At 36.3% G+C, this 16,570-nt stretch overlaps 1 protein-coding gene across 2 annotated transcripts in view; it reads left to right on the forward strand.

Annotated features, from left to right (window-relative positions):
- Positions 1-16,570, forward strand: part of PDE4D (phosphodiesterase 4D) — a 354,696-nt gene that overhangs the window by 264,441 nt on the left and 73,685 nt on the right. For both annotated transcript variants that reach the window (XM_071425362.1, XM_071425363.1), the window contains exons 3-5: positions 4,782-4,818; positions 7,157-7,230; positions 8,043-8,092. In XM_071425362.1, coding sequence (XP_071281463.1) covers positions 4,782-4,818; positions 7,157-7,230; positions 8,043-8,092 — 161 coding nt within the window. The remainder of the gene's footprint in view (positions 1-4,781; positions 4,819-7,156; positions 7,231-8,042; positions 8,093-16,570) is intronic.

Consider the following 16,570-nt stretch of genomic DNA (forward strand, 5'->3'; position numbering starts at 1 on the left):
TCTCATCCTGCTTGCAGTCTCATAGACTCTATCCCCTGCCTGAGATGCCCAATCATCCCTCAGATTGCCTTTACCCTTTCAAAGACATGCAAATCACCAATAACCCACTGGCTATCTAGGAAAACAAAAGGTGTAAACCCACCCATTAATTTTGTAATGTGGGCCAAACCTTAAGAGCTGCTACTTACATTTATTTAGTCTTGGCTTTTTTAACAAGGCCTAAGCTATCTCAGGGCTAGAATTTTTTTTTCTCAAAGTCTTTAAAAATTGAGATGACATGACTTAAGCACTATTCCTTCCTGCAGAATAAACTGACTTGGAACACTATGATTTCTGACCTCACAAAATCAATTTTGCAAACTAACCCATTTGTATTTTTCAAAAGCAGATGATGATGATAAGTATCAAGCTGCATGGAGCAGGCAGCCACTGCTGCTCACTTTCCTCAAAGCACAGCTTCTGATAGCTAGTACCATTACTATTGCCTTATCAGGGTGCAATCTAGAATCATTTTTCATTGCTGCTAAAATGTGAATCTGAGCAATGTGAATACTTCAGCATACTTAATTAATAAGTTTTGTGGATGCATATTTGGCTTCAACTATAAAATGTTATTGGGACAGAAAAGAAAATCCTGGCAGTTAGGGTAGTCCATCAGCTTATATTCTATCCTTCATTTGTGGTTTTGTATATGGTATAATTGTGTTCCAGCAAACAAAACACAAATGTCTCATCTAAGCTGAGACACACTATTGGGCAGTAAGTATACAGCCTTGTATGCAGAAATGAGTGGATGCAATGTTTAATCCCAATCTAGATGTTTACACTGCAAAAGGCAGCTGCCATATATTTTTTTTACCCAAACAGAAGACTACCTTAGTGTCAATCTTCTTTCTTATGCAGTTCTTTAAAAATTGAGTAAATTCATATGACAGTGTGATGAAAGAAAATGAAAGCAGTGTGATGAAAGCTCTTGATGTGGAGATTCATTCAGGGATTCCCTACAGCCACTGTCCTGCTGGGCTTTTCAATTCAGTTGGCAGCTTTGTTCTTTCAAATGGTCTATGTCCAAAGTTTGTAGCCAGAGAATCCAACAAAGACTGTGCCAGTTGGATTTAAGGCCTGACAGGCATCCTCAGGCAGTACTTCTGAGAATATAAGTAAGGTTTTGATTCAAGGGGAGGAGTGTTGCAAACCAATAAAATCATACTTTAAGCTGGTACATTTGTGGCAAACTGATGTAAATATGTCTTGTATGTTTTCTCCCCTTTATTCAAATAAGGCAGAGCTCCTATTTGTCCTGTTTATATCTCATAACTTCAATGCATGTCCTAAAGATCACTCAGTTGATATTAATGTAAAAGTCTAGAAAGACCCAGAAAACCTTAATCTGTGTTTACTATGGCCTTTAGAAAGACAAACTCTGAGGAGTTTCCCTGTGAAGCTCCACAGGGGCAAGTCCCTCACTCTCCTCATGGTCTCTAAAGCCTGGGATTTCCTTCTCCTTAATGGATATAGTGAGTTTTTTCTAACCACTATAAAAAACATCCACTATTTTTTAAGTGTATCCTGATCGGTCAGCAGAACATCTCTCTAGTTACTTCTCTCATTAGATTTTATATTAAATTATGACAGTTAATTATGAAGTAAAGGTTATGCAGTCACCCTGTCTTACCCTTGTGTTAATCTTCCTGCCTGCTTCTCTGTCTGTCCATGAATCTCTAAGTTCCTTGTTATTAGGGGAAAAGTTAATTACTGTTCAGTGATTGGGATAGAAGAGACAAATTGATCCAAATCCTGAAGAAAGGAAGCAGAACTGTTGCACTGAACATGTTCAACTAGCTTCTGACTTAATACAGAACTTTCATCTCCTCAGGGTGGTGATCAGCATAGGTTATACGGTGTGAGTTCAAGTGTCATGTAGGAAATGTTATGAAGAAAAAGTCAGAAATTTGCAGAAGTTTAAGCTTCACCACTTCACCGTGGCTAATAGCTTGCAATGCAGTGTATAATCTTTGGTCTGCTAAACAGAATTTTTCTTGTGTTTTATGTAACAGTCATTAAACTCATGTGGGCCAGTGCATGTTTTAGCAGTGTTCTTTGGTGTTGGAGAGCTAATAATTTTGAATTTTGGGGCTCTGTGAAAAACATTGTTTTCAAACCTCTATTTCCTTTGAAAAATTATGATGTGAACAAGTATAGCAGGCATTCTAGTTAAGAGAGTCTAGCAGTGATATGAACAATTTCTTCTAGCTTTAATGGCTAATAGGTCTGTCGGTATTTAGAAGCTTGTGGCATATTGCATTATTTACACTCCCTCTAGCTTCTGTATACAGATGAGGGCACTATCCTATCTGGAATCCAGAACAAATTACCCATAAGCTTCCATGTCATCTAGAGAGGAGGACACTGATACATTGTAGTGTTTATTACACTGTAGTACACTGTGTATCAATGGCATTTTGAATCATGCATTCTTACTCTTCGGTATTAAAACCACCACAAGCTTCTTTGGACATATCTGCTCTATTTTTGAACCATCTCACCTTGTCCAGATTCTCTGACCCAATGTGGATCAAAGATTGCTCACCACCTTTTATGATTGCATTGCAGTTCAAGTGGTCTGATGAGTGCTAAACTATTTTGAGAAAGCTGTGGATATCTGTACGTTCAGTATCAGGTTGACCAAAATAATGATAATATCTGGATTTGCTGCTCTTGACACAGGGGAGATTTGAAAAGTGAAAATCAAGTCCTGGCTTGATTTCAGTACATTAAATTACTATTTAATCATGCCTCTTGTGAAGAATAACAAGCTACAGTATGATATCAGTGTTCTTCAGTGCAATACAGTCCAGAAACAACTCAAGTAGAATCAAATTTGAAAATGAGAAAAGTGGGATCATGTTATTTTACATAAAAGAATAAAAGATCCTCCACGACAGAAAGCTAAGAACACATAGCTGTTGCCTTTTATGGGTGCCTCAGCATCCACAGAGTGGCAAACAGGGGCTAAGTGGGAAGGAGAGGAAGTACCATCTACAATAAAAAGTTCCACAAGAGATTTTGAGGAGGACAATATTATTTTCATATTTTTTTTGCCAATCTGAAATTCACTGTTAGTGACTATGTTTCAGGAGTTGTCTGGTACTTTGAGGCACTGGTGAATATTTTGTGCATTTGTGTCATATATTGGGCACTCAGAGTGCCACTGGTAGATGATAGAAAGAACCCTCTCCATGTCTCCACTGTCTTATTTACAAGTAGAAACTATTGAATATTTTTTGGTTTTTGTCCAGTGCTGCTGCTACCTGTAAACACTTTCATCTTCATAGTTCTGCCCTTCATAATTTCCAAATGTACAGGTTAGACTGTAAAGTGGCTTTATGTTTTGAGCTGGGCCCCCTTTAAATGTCAAAAAAGAAGCAAAAAATGGATTAGCTCTATGCAAATAAAAATATCCTTTATAAAAGATAAGAAATAAAAGGACTACTGAGAAACATTTAAGCCAGCTGTCACATATCAGATAATACCATTTCACAGAACTCGGAGACAAAGAGCATAATTTTCCTGGAAGTGAAGCAGCATAGTCACTCTCTCTTTCAGTGGAGAACAGGATAAAAAAATGAAAAAAAGGCACTTGGCTTATCTTCTGCTAAAGCCTTTGTGTAATTCATTAAGCAACCCTTATCTAAAATTATAGTGTAGGGCATTTGCTGATGTTTTCCTGACCCAATGAAAACATAAAGAGGTACTAAACCCAGGTGGTCATTAACTCTCCTGTTAATGCTCCTGGCTGATTCATGTTGTCTATTATACCCGATTGGATTTGGCTTTCCTGAGCAATTAAAGCCTCTGAGTTCCTCCTATGGAGGACACGTTTCTTTTGGTTTGTTCTAAGAATCAGGCTTATATGCTTTCTGTCCACTCTGGACCTGAGGTTTCACCTGAAGCACTACCCTATTCCAACCACTCCTGCAAAGACTGTGTTCAAAGTGCAGATTTCTTCCACAAGGTGTTTAAAAATCCATTCTTCTATTACCAAAGGAATAAAAGAGATGATAATAAAAATGGTTACAGAGTTATTAAACGTTCTGATGATCCTGAATATTGGGGAGTTTTGTTTCATCCTTACAGAATGATTGTACAGTGGTACAGATTGCACATGCTGCTTTTTAATTAGGTTCTTGCAGTATCTGCAAATCATTGCTGCCTGATGGACAGTATATAAATTATAAGAATAATGTTGTAGCAAGTCAACAAACACAAGTCACATTTCTCCATTTATCAGCCTTTTTCTAATTAGATTTTCATGGACTTGAAATCTAATGTTCAAAACTCATATTTTATGCTTAAACTTGAATAATATTAAAATAGCACCAAACCGATGTTAGTTTCTGTTAGAAGTTGCAACTTATAATTCATGATAAATTCACTACAGGGAAGCACAAGAAAATTAAAAACATATTGTATTTTTGCCTTTGGAATCACTTTTAGAACATTCACCTCTATCCTTTGGGATGACATGTCTGTGGATTAATCCGGATGGTCAGTCACCTGCCATACCCACAGCACAGAAAGTGGCTGGTCTGTCAACATTCCCATAGACTTGCCAGGCAGCTGGGCAATAACTAAGTTGGCACTTGCTTTTCAGAGTGTGTGGAACAATAATAAAGTGTAATTGCGGAAGAATAAAACTGTGTTATAAAACCTGATTTTCTTTCTGTTAAAGCAGCAAATTTTTCTAACTTGCAACTCTCCTTATTTATTTTTTTTTTCAGACATGGCGATGACTTGATTGTGACACCATTTGCTCAGGTAGGAACAGCTTTGTCATATTTCTCACAGGGCCTTGTAATTTAAAGACAAAATGGCCAAACCAGTTCTTTTCTGTTGTTGATATTATATGTTTGCCTGAAACAAGAAAAGTGTTTCAACAGAAAGTCATAAACCTCCCACTCTGTTAACTATACCTCTTTTTCTTAACACTTTTTGATTATCTGAATAGTTGAAGTACAACAGCATGACAAACACCTTTGATCTCTTCCAAATACTGTAGCAGGCACTCATGATTGAGACAAATCTCTGATTCCTGTTATTCTGTTATTTTTCTAATTACCATTTCTCCACTTGAACATATTTTATGAATTAAATACATTGAGATTTTTAGACATGAGATAAATTTTACCCAGAACACTTATGTTCCCTTACAAAGCCAGGTTTGTTTTTTCTATTCAGATTTATAAAATACCAGGTCAAAATTCTTTATAATTCAGATTAAAAAGCCACAGATTTCACAAGAGAGCTTCCTTATAAAGTATGAAAAATTAACATTGCTTTTACTTGAACCGATGATGATGGGTTTTACTCCAAAACAGATAGGAATTAAATTCAAATTACTATATGAAGTCATATGTGATTGAAGATGAATGGAAAGAGAAAGGCTGAGTCACAGAGCAGTGTCAAATAAGAATATTATAAGAATATAATATGTATTATATATACATTATATAACATATAACATATAACATGTAACATGTAATATAATATATATATAATATATGATGCATAGTACATAATACATAATACATAATACATAATATAATATACACCATATGTCAAACATATAAGCCCATGTGGCAGCTTCAGCCACACTATGTAGGTTGCTTTGGTCAAATAATAAGCTGTTAAAAGAATATTAATTAAATACTTTATTATATATTTAATTATATTGCAAAGAGATTCAGTGTTTACAAGACTCAATCAAGTCCTTGTTATGAATAAAACCATCATCTTTTACTAGCAGAGAAAATATTAAGCAAGGGCCTTTTATAAAATACTCTGAAATCTCCACTGTACCCTGAATATGCAAATTTGATGACATATTTAATTGGTTTAAATCCATGCTGAATTAAATATAAGTCAGTTTGCTTCCTGATTTTTGGAAAGGAAAACATAACAGATTAATAAAACATAACAGATTAATACTGTTTAGTTAGACAAAGGTATTTTTTATTATCTTAACTTCTTTGGAAATTACCTACAAAAGCTTGACCACTGCTAGTCATTGCTAGTTCTTTACTTTGTGTTACAAACTTTCATTAATTTATTCTCTTTTTCTTCAGTGTCCTACTCACTTCCTACCTCCTGCATACATTTAAGGTGCTATGAAAAGCGGGCTGTGCACTCCTCAACCCAGATCTCTGAAACCCAGCTTCCCATTGCTGCTTTTGTTATTCTTCAGATGGGTTCACCAGGAACCAAGCCCAGTCTGGGCTGAGGAAAAAAAAGGTCAACTTCTGCAAAGACATACCAATGATTAGTGTTGCTGCTTTCTCCCATTTCCAGCCTAGCTCCAATAAACTCATGGTTCCTCTCTGACATCAGCTGAACAACCTCTCCCCTGACAGAGAGGTTCACTTTTTTACCGTCACAAAATCTTTTGTGTGTTACCCAGCTGCCTTCAGAAGAGAGTGCCTTTGCCACTTATAACACAAAGACACTCCACTGCATTCACTGTCTGCTATCTTGCATGAATTTAAGTCCAGAAAGGAAGCAGTTCGTCTATGTTGTCTTCCCCAATGCATAAAGCTTGTAAGAGTCTGCAGACTTTTCCTGCATTCTCAGGGGATAACTTTCCCTGGCCTTCTGCACTGAGTCCCTAAATCAACTGTGTCTCTTAGAGGAGACTCTTCTACTTTTTTACTTTTCCTGGTAGTCTAGACAATCTCATTCCCTTTGTCCTTAGGAGTTTATGGGAACTGAACTGCAAATAAAGATTTTGCAATTATTTCTTATGCCTGAAATATTAGGGTTGAATGGGCTATTATCTTCCAGACCCAAATGCTTTTCTTGTTATTTTAAAGAAATAAGTAGAATTATGTAGAAAAAATTTCCTCCTCTGCTAGTCAGCCTTCCTTCAGACAGAAAATGACTTGTTTATGAGGGGAACAGAAAAATAGAGGTAAACTACTGCCTTTGTATTACAGACATATTATTGCTGAATAATAGCCAAAGGTTCCAGACTAACTTGCCCAGGAAACCTTTTACAGTGGTTTTGCAACGTGCTTTCCATTTTCTTTCAGCACAGTGGAGCAGAGATAGATCAGTCGCACTTATACAAAAATTGATACTGAAACCACTTTTTTTGTTCCAGGTTCTGGCCAGCCTGCGTACTGTCCGGAATAACTTTGCTGCATTAACCAATTTACAAGACCGTGCACCCAGCAAGTGAGTATCATTTTTTGGCCACTGAACTTTTTTTAGTGATACTTTTTTTATGTAAGCTAAGAAGACAAATATGAGTTATAGATTTCAGTCTGTGCCACCAAACCTGCATAAATCAATGATGAGGAATAAGTTTATTAATCCCCTAAATATGCTGCAGTTGGTGGCTGAGACAATAGCCCCCTTGCATTCTAATTGATCTTGCAGTTGTTGTCCTTGCATAAACTTGGAGTAGGTTTTTTCACCTTATGTGATTTTAGATAAAGTAGTCATATGTCTAAGATCATTCAGAGATGACCACTCAGGCACAGCCTGACTATTGCAAATGAAACAGAGTGAGCAGAAGCTGCACTCACTGAGATCTGCTTGCATGGTCTGAACCAGAACTCTACTTCACTCATTCAAGGTAGTGATACCCAACCTATCTGCAGTAGTTCATAACTATAAATTAGGCAGCATAAATATGATCTCTCTCCAGTCATGTACAGCATCACAGTTAACACTAATGTTAGTTACACTGGCAAATGTAGTGAAGTCATTTCCATCACCCAAAGCATGCATCATGAAACCTAGAAGTAAATAACATTTCAAAGAAAAGAATGTCTTTGTATATGTTTATAAGTCACATTTCAAACTATGTATTGCTCTAGATGTGATTAGGCAGGCTTTTAATAAACCTATAAGTTTCTAAAATTATCCTGTTCTGGAGTTCCCAAATAATTTCCCAGGTAATGTATTTTCTGTTGTATTGTTCAAGAATTCAGTCATCAGTGAATTTTTCAGGCTTAAGCCTTTTTTCATTTCCTTTTTCATAGAAGATCACCAATGTGTAGCCAACCATCTATTAACAAAGCAACTATAACAGGTAAGAATAATTTATTTATAAAAAGCATCTAACTGAAAAATGCATTTTATAATAGTAAATATGTATTGTTTCATGTACTTATATTGCTTCATATCCTTGTATTTGTTTTATTAAAGAGATTTTGAGTTTTTGAGTTACAGAGTGACTCAAATAGATGTCTTCTAGTGTTCAGTCCTGTTAACCTCTGATTTCTATTTTATTATTCCAATTTTAATTTCTTTCCCAATTATTTTTCCTTATATACCAGTGTGTGACCATGTCATGAATAAATTAATTAACTTTTTACAAAGAAATCTAGTAGAAAAAAGTGGATATGAGGAATCCATTCATCTTTCTTTTGGGACATAGAGTTCTGTAGCTAGGCAGGCACAAAGACTTCACTTTAAAAATGTTTATGCTATGAGAAGTGTTCAAAATGGAATTTTCTGATTTAGAATTGGAAATCCTCTTTTTATAACACTTGTATGAGAAAGAAATTTCCTTTTAAAACATAGTATTATTTCCAAGGAAACGTTGACTTAAAAACAAGACTAGCAGTGTAAATGACATTAATATTTTGGAAAATTTTACCCCACACTGCTTTTGGTTATTTTGATGGCAACTTTGTCTTGTATGTCTTTATGGAAATGCACTTTATTGGACTGCATATTTTTTACAACATATTAATTCACAACTTACACTGTGTAATTTTCTGGGTGTTACTTTCTCTATTGTGTTCTGACAGAGTGAAAGAGTATTTGCTTTTCTTCTTGATGAAGGTATACAGACACTTACTAAACAGGCAAATTATCATTTAAACCACAACCAGAAACACAATTTTCAGTAATTTTCAAAACACCTCATCTTTTTAATTGAATTATACATTTGTATCTCTAAAAAAAAAAACGTACATCAGCAATTTTGAGGAGCAATGTAGCTTTTCAATGTTCAATAGTTTCTGCCTGTAGGCTCTGGAATGTGTTAAAATTAATGGGTTTTTTCAGCTAACCTCTCACCTTAAAAGGACGTGGTCTTGGCAGTTCTTTACAGTTTTATTCTCCTAGGAGCTCATACAATATGAACATTTTTGTGTAGTGCTCATCAGGGGACAGAAGGTTATGTGTTTAAATCTATACTATAAACAGAAAGGCAGTTAAATAATAGTAAGAAGATATATCTATATATGTAAACCAATTATATTAATGATCCTTTGTTAATATATTTCTTGAAGAAGTAATTCTGGACATTGGTTTCAGATTGCTCTCCGTAAACCATTTCAGTTATGAATATTATATCTATTTTTGATTTTGTGATTTGTCTCATAGCAGAGTAATCCAGAAATATGTTAACTGGAGACAGAGATACTCAAATATAGGGCTCTTTCTTTAACTCCAAGGGACTAACTCTAGAAAACATAGTGAAATTCATGATAGTAAAAGAAATTATATCCAGAAGAGAAGATGTGCTTGCCAATGAACACTACCTTACATGCTCTCCCACAGCTATTTGCCTGAGGTCAACTTCTTTTCTCCAGCAGGAGAAGCTGTTCAGACAGCAGGACCTAAGACACTCTCTTTTGGAAGATGCTGTTACTCTTTTTAAATTCTCCCTGATCTGAAGGTTTCCATTCAGTTAATCCTCAGAGTGAACTCTACATGTCAGCCATAAATCATCTGATATTTTAAAGTTTAGAAAGAAGGTACCACAGTCAGCTCTCCAATTAATCTAGAAAATTCTTTATTTGCCAATAAATACAAAGGCAGCAAGAAAAGGCAAAGAATAGTAAGGATAATTTAGTCTAATTTAATTTAGTCTGATTTCTCAGAGATGCTGCTGGAATTTCTGTGCCCAAATTATGCACTGAACTGGATGATCTGAAGCCTGTGTGCACTGGATATAAGTGGTTGAAAGACTTCAGTGATATAACAAAGATATTAAGCCACTATAAAGCATGAAAATGGCTACAATTCATTTTGACTATTGAATGGAAATTGAGGCTGGATACTATTTTGCATGAAAGGGTTTGCCTGTTCTTAGTTATAAGCTGGTTTTGATATTTCCATGGCAACCAATTTCATGGCATCAATGCACAAATATGCATAGGTTTGTTCTTGGGGCATATAGAATCCTAGTGAAATGTCTTAGCAGCAGTATGTTAAGAAGGAAGATTAAAAACACTTCTGCTATAATTCACAGAATAATTGAAAGCCCTTTCACATGCTACTAAGTTTTTTGAATTTTTGTGGGGAACATTCAAAATGTATCTTATAGAGATCCTTCCTGCTGAGAAATCCTCCTGGTTTTGCTGTTCTCAGAAATTGTGTCATGGAGTGTCCAGAAAAATACACCAGCTAGGGTAGAGCCCCATCATGTCATCCAGATGGCTCAGCTTGCAATCTCAGCAAGAACTTACTGGCAAGGTAGCAATCTAGGTGACTGAAGGGCACAGTGTCACTAAGCTAAATTGATGATAAACCAGAAAACAGATACTTAAGATGGAGATTTTATGTTGCTAAAGACATGTCTCTGGGAAGATTCTCTCTGAGGAAAGAGATGATCACAGAAGTGAACTACTGCAGGCGATATGGGGGTATCAACAAAGGAAATATGAAAAGTAATCTGGTAAAGGTAATAACTAAAAAAGAAAGAGCAAAATTCTCTCATTTGCTATTTTAAGAATTCACCATGAAGCATAAATCTGTGGTAGCATACCTTAGCAAAAAAGTAAGAAACTATGACATTGAGAAGTGAAGCAGCACAGGAATCATCTGCTCAAATTCTTAGAAGCAACAGCCACCATGGTAGTCTTAAAATTTATGGTGATTTTTCAATGTAAATATGTAGCAGTTGTGATCAAGATAAAGTCTTTTCTATTCAGTATATCCACATGAATCCTTATTGGAAACTGTGTTGAGAGACGCTAATGAATATCAATGACATGTTCATTATCAGACAGCTCTGCTATAGCGTGCTGAGTGTTCCTTTTGCAGACAAATTAGGGGGCAGGACACGGGAGCTTTTCATGTAACGATTGAATTTCAAGATGGCACCTTTCATACTTTCTTTAAACTCTAGGATGTAAATATCAGTTTTAACTACAGACAGTGTGAATAAGCAGAGATGAAAACTTACTTCCGTTTGAAGTCTTCAAAAGGATACGAATTTCCTACAAGTGCCATCTCTGTCTCATAACCAAGACCAGCCTGGAATAACAGGGTTTGCTGCTCTCATGCTTAGTGTTCTGTACTTCAACCAAAAGAGAGGTTTCTCTCATAGGAATCATATTTTCTGGTGTTTCATTTCAAACTGACAGTAATTGTCTTAGCACAACCAGTGAAATACAAATATTTTATTTTCAAAACAAAGGAACTACCTGTGACTCGAGGATTGAGCTTGCCAGTTTTATTCTACAATTCTGTCCACTCATCCAGTCTACACTTCCAGAGTTTGCTTATGATGATACTGTGAGAGACAGTGTTGAAGGGCTTGCTGAAGTCATTGCATGAGCTGTCACCTGAGTACTGCACCTAGATCTGGGCCCCCCAGCATAAGAAAGGCTTTTCCCTGCTTGAGCCAGTCCAGAGGAAGCCACGATCAGGGATGATCAGAGAGCCAGTCCAGAGCAAGCCATGGTCAGGGATGATTAGAGAGAGCTGGAGCACCTCTCCTGTGAGGACAGGCTGATGGATGAGTGTTGTTCTGTTCAGAGAAGTGGAGGGTGATCTTACATATGTGAGGTCAAGTACTAGCCTTCAAGTACATAAAGGGGCCTACGGGAAAGGTGAAGAGGGACTCTTTACGAGTGTTTGTCATGATAGGACAAGGGGAAATGTTTTTAAGCTGAAAGAGGGCAGATTTACAGTAAACATTAGGAAGAAATTCTGAGGGTGATGAGGCCCTGGAACACTTTGCCCAGAGAAGATCTGAATGTTCCATCCCTGGATGGAAGTGTTTGAGCAGGGGCTCTGAGCAACCTGCTCTAGTTGAAGGTATTGAAACTAGATGGTCTTTAAAGCCTTTTCCAACCCAAACCATTTTATGATTCTATGAACTCTAATAGTAGAGAAAAAGAAACATTTATATTTTGCAGTTCAGAGCATATTTAGATTTAGCTTCCATTGAAATCCCTCCATCTGACCCATGAAATTCCATAACCAAGTAACAATGCAGATATTGGTTGTTTTAGCTAGCTTCAGCCATCTTCTTTTTGCAAAACAAACTCACAATTTTTCCAAGTGTTTGAATATAGGATTGATCATCATCAGCTTTAGTGGAGTTGAACAATTCTAGTGGAGTTGAACCACTTCCCCACCATTACTGTGAAAAGCACTTTCAAGTGATCTGTACATTGTTTTCTTAAACAATCAGTAATATTTTTTGCAAATAGGACAAATTTGGAAAACAGCCATATTTACTTTAGATACTCTTTTCAGTTAATTATTATAAGTCTGTATCTAGGTCATGATCGCCAGAGAGTTATCTCACTTATAGCCTTGTTAGCCACAACACAAACAAAATCATATTGCTTTGTGAGATACAGGGCACAAATTACATTCAGACTGAAATTCATTCATACATCCCCTGACCCATAGGAAGTAAGGTATGTATCTAACAGGTAAGGCATCAGAGAGCCTTCAGTCAGCTCCCCACCCAGACCTTCAAAGTAATTTCCTCATTTTTGGGGCTGAATTAGCAGCTTTATTCCTTGCACATGCAGAGCTTGTGAGCATTTGATAGTAATAAATGGAATCCATATTTGCTTGCATTCAGAAAAAAATTTCTCAGTGTCATAGCTGGTGCAGTACTTCCGTGTGCTACAATTTTAAAAAACAGCTGCTTAAATTGAGTCATTTAGTAAACTGGTTTTCCTTTTAAAAAACTGATGTCTCCAGTTCAGCCCTGTTAGTTTAGGGAAGAGGCTGTTATTAACAGGATACAAATGTGAAGGCTTGCTGAATGCATTCTTCATCTTGATTTGTAGTTTTAATTAATGTTGCAAAAGTTTTCTAACCCAAAGGTTTCAAATGAAATATATATGTAGGGCTCTTTTAGGGGGAGTGGGTTCACAGAACAGTGATTAACCTTAAGGCAGAATAGCAGGAAGAGGACTGGCATGGTTTTGAACCAGATAAGCTGTTCGTGTATCATCTCACATTCAAGGAAGTGAATAAAACCAGGGCACAAAATAGACACTCTCTATATTTGAATAGCACTCTTCAACACTGATACCTGATAGGCAAATATGTAAGCTTTCATAAAATAGAAAGTTAAACAAAGTAATACATATCACAGTTTATGAGATTCCTGGCAGGAATGCCCATGTAATTAAAAATAACCGCTTGCAACAAAAATTGGAAAATAAAAGGAGATGTTTTGCAGGGAGTAGACAACAACACTCGGCCCTTGTGTATGAATTCAATTTTTCAACAGTCTGTTTCAGTAGAAATATGTGGTGTTATTAAAGTGCATAGAGACTAGAACCCATCATAGGGCTGACCTTTGCTTTTTATCTTTATCCAGCACTTCAGGTTACTTTTCATAAGACTGCAGTGTAGTAGAGCCTTGATTTTGTTTCAGACTCACACATTTTGGAGTTAGACTAGGGATACATTTAAAAAGAAAACATCAGAGGCATTATCAATCTCCACATCAATAATCTGATAGGCAACCCCACATAACTCTTTGCGTCTTACAATCAAATTGGTCTCATATTTTGCTGCACCAATAAAAGTCCTTATATCACTATTTCACCCAAACTGTCTACTTCACTGGAAAGAGAAACGGGGTGACAACCTTCATGTGATTCTTCTCCTTTCAGCCTGTGTCCTTTACAAGCACTGTTAGTGTAGCACAGCAGAAAACTGTACTTGACCCCAGGCTGTATTTATTGTATTCATAACAACAGAAAAACAACGGGAAAGAGTGAAATGTAGTTTGGTTTTTAAGACAGAGTTGAGAAGAATCAGGAAGAAAAATAGGACTCTTGCCTGTGTCATTTTTCTCCTTTCTATTACAAATGCAGTCCCTTGTCTGATGAATATAGAAAATAAAACTGAAGCAGATGTGGTTTCTGGTATGACTTGGTTGCAGTCTGAGTGTACTTTCTTTTCACATCTTTCATTTCTGCTCAGGGACACATTATCACCTGTCCAGTCTAAAAGATTTATTTGAAAGTAGATATTTTTTCCTTTAATAGATGGCTGAGAAACTGGCCTATTCCAGCCTATTCACTTTCCTGAGCATCCATTTAAAAATTAAGGGCTACATTGAAATCACCCATTAAAGTGCATAAGTTCTGCTTTTATTATATTCAGGTTCCTGAGTAAGGAGCCTGAACACAGCAGTGAATCAGAGTGGCCAGAAGCCATGGTCAGACAGCCCTAGAGACAAGCTACAACAAAGCTTCCCTTTTCTGCATTTTCTCCCTGTGTCCCCATGTATTTTGCTTTACATCCTGCAAAATGACTCATCTTCAACTGAAAGGTGTAATTCTAGGTCTGGTGGTAGGAACATCCACTAATGCCTACTGCACTTTCTCAAGAACTAGGATTAAAAATTTAAAGAATAAGCAATGCCTAAAATTCAATCTTCTGCTCTCAGGCCAAAAGTTGCAATATATTAATGCAAAAAGACCTCTTTTTCCAATGTTAGGTAACTCAGCTCAGAAAATCTTTGATAGTGGGAGCTGTTCATCATGGAAACAACTGATTGGCATACAGTCATGTATTCAGACATGCCCCTGTGCTTTATGCTTCCAGTTGGCTCTCTTGTTATCCCTCTGAACAACCACATGCATTCTTTATAGTCAGGGGAGGCAAGCAGGTGTCTCAGGGAGCCCACACGCTCTGCAGAGGCCCTAAACCCCCACACTGCCTGTGCAAAAGGCAGTGTTATCCAGTGGACATTACTTTGGTGTAACTATCCATGAGAAACACCAGCAGTGGGCAGCCTAGCATCGTCCCAAATATTCTAAAGTATTCTCTACCAGGAGCTTGTCAGGGAAGAGTTGCAGTGAAGATTTTACCAAATTTGACTTTGGGGCTTTGGGAGGAATGATGGGAGGCAGGGAAAGAGACAGTAGTTCTTACTGTCTGCTCTTACTGTTCTCACTTGAAATGTTATATGTGCCAAGGTATGACTTTAAAATTTCCTAATCAAACCCAAACCATAGTACTCAGCCAGGTTTTCATAGCTCAATGACTCTTCCATTCTGTTAATAGAATTGTAAAATTTACGTTCTTTTGTCAAAGTCCTTAATCAGCTCACTGTTAAGAAGATTATCTCTATTTGAGTAGAGGCAAACATTTTTTGTACTAGGAAAGTCTTGATTTTATTCCCATTATGATGATATTCTGATTTAATGAAGTAGCTGTTGTCACATGCATATAGTCTTAGTTGTTATGAAATATTAAAAATTATTCCCAAATAATTGCATTCAAATGTTAGCATAAAATTGCCAATCTGATTAATTATTCCTTCTGCACACAGAATATTAAATTATTTTCTTCAATGATATTTATGTTGGAACATTTAAATTAGATATGAATTTGGACAGATATTAAGCCAAATAAAAAATACAGATGAGAGACAAGAATTTAGGACCTATCTCTTAAATCGTAAGATATTATGGTAAAAATAAAAAGTTTCCTTTCTTAATTGCAATAAGCAAGGTAGGATTTTATCCAAGCGAGTAAATTTAGTGACTATATTGCTTACTGCTATACTAAAATAATGTGAATGAAATCAGGAGCATATTACAGAAGTGACTATTGGATTAGCAAGCATTTAAAAATTCCCCTTGTACCAAGTATGTCATATGCTAATAACTTAGTGCATATACTATAAGAACTATTGACTAATCAGTCTTTAATTTAAGGAGTGCAAAGATGACTAGAATAGAAAGCCTAGGAAGAAGTCCGTGCCATGGAAATGAAGGAGAAAATCAAGCAAGAGTTTCAAAACCTGGAAAGCTGAGCTACCTAAATGTTATCAGCAGGATTTGGGAAGGTCCAACAGATGACGGTAGGCAGCTAATGAGAAAGAAAACAGTATTTGGTTTGGGAGGAGTCTTTAATGTTGTTGTTATCATTATTGTAGATGTGGTTGGTTTTGCTATTAATACTACTAGGTCTGAGCTCTGCTTTTCAAAAGGAAAATGAAAAAACAGAATTTGTATGTTGATTCTTTTAAATTGGATTGCAGCTAATACAAGCAATGGCAAATGCTACCTGACCCTCACATTGTGTTTTGTATTCTGCCCTTTCTCTGCCCTGTATGTATGTATGACCTATTTCAGCATTTCAGCTGCAGAAATACATTTCTTCTCTGCTGGCTTCCCTTTTTTTTCAATTTTTTGTTTTTTGTTTAGTGGGTTTGGGGGTGAATCTCAAAATATTTTCTACATATCAGATATAATATAAAAAGAATTTGAATCTCGTCAAATTTCATCTCATGAATCTCATCACAATCTGATCTCTTTGTCTGAATCTCATCATGCTT

This window comes from Agelaius tricolor, unplaced genomic scaffold, assembly GCF_023055355.1.
Source record: "Agelaius tricolor isolate 1412-34295 unplaced genomic scaffold, bAgeTri1.0.p SCAF_4, whole genome shotgun sequence".
In the NCBI taxonomy this organism is placed as follows: Eukaryota; Metazoa; Chordata; class Aves; order Passeriformes; family Icteridae; genus Agelaius; species Agelaius tricolor.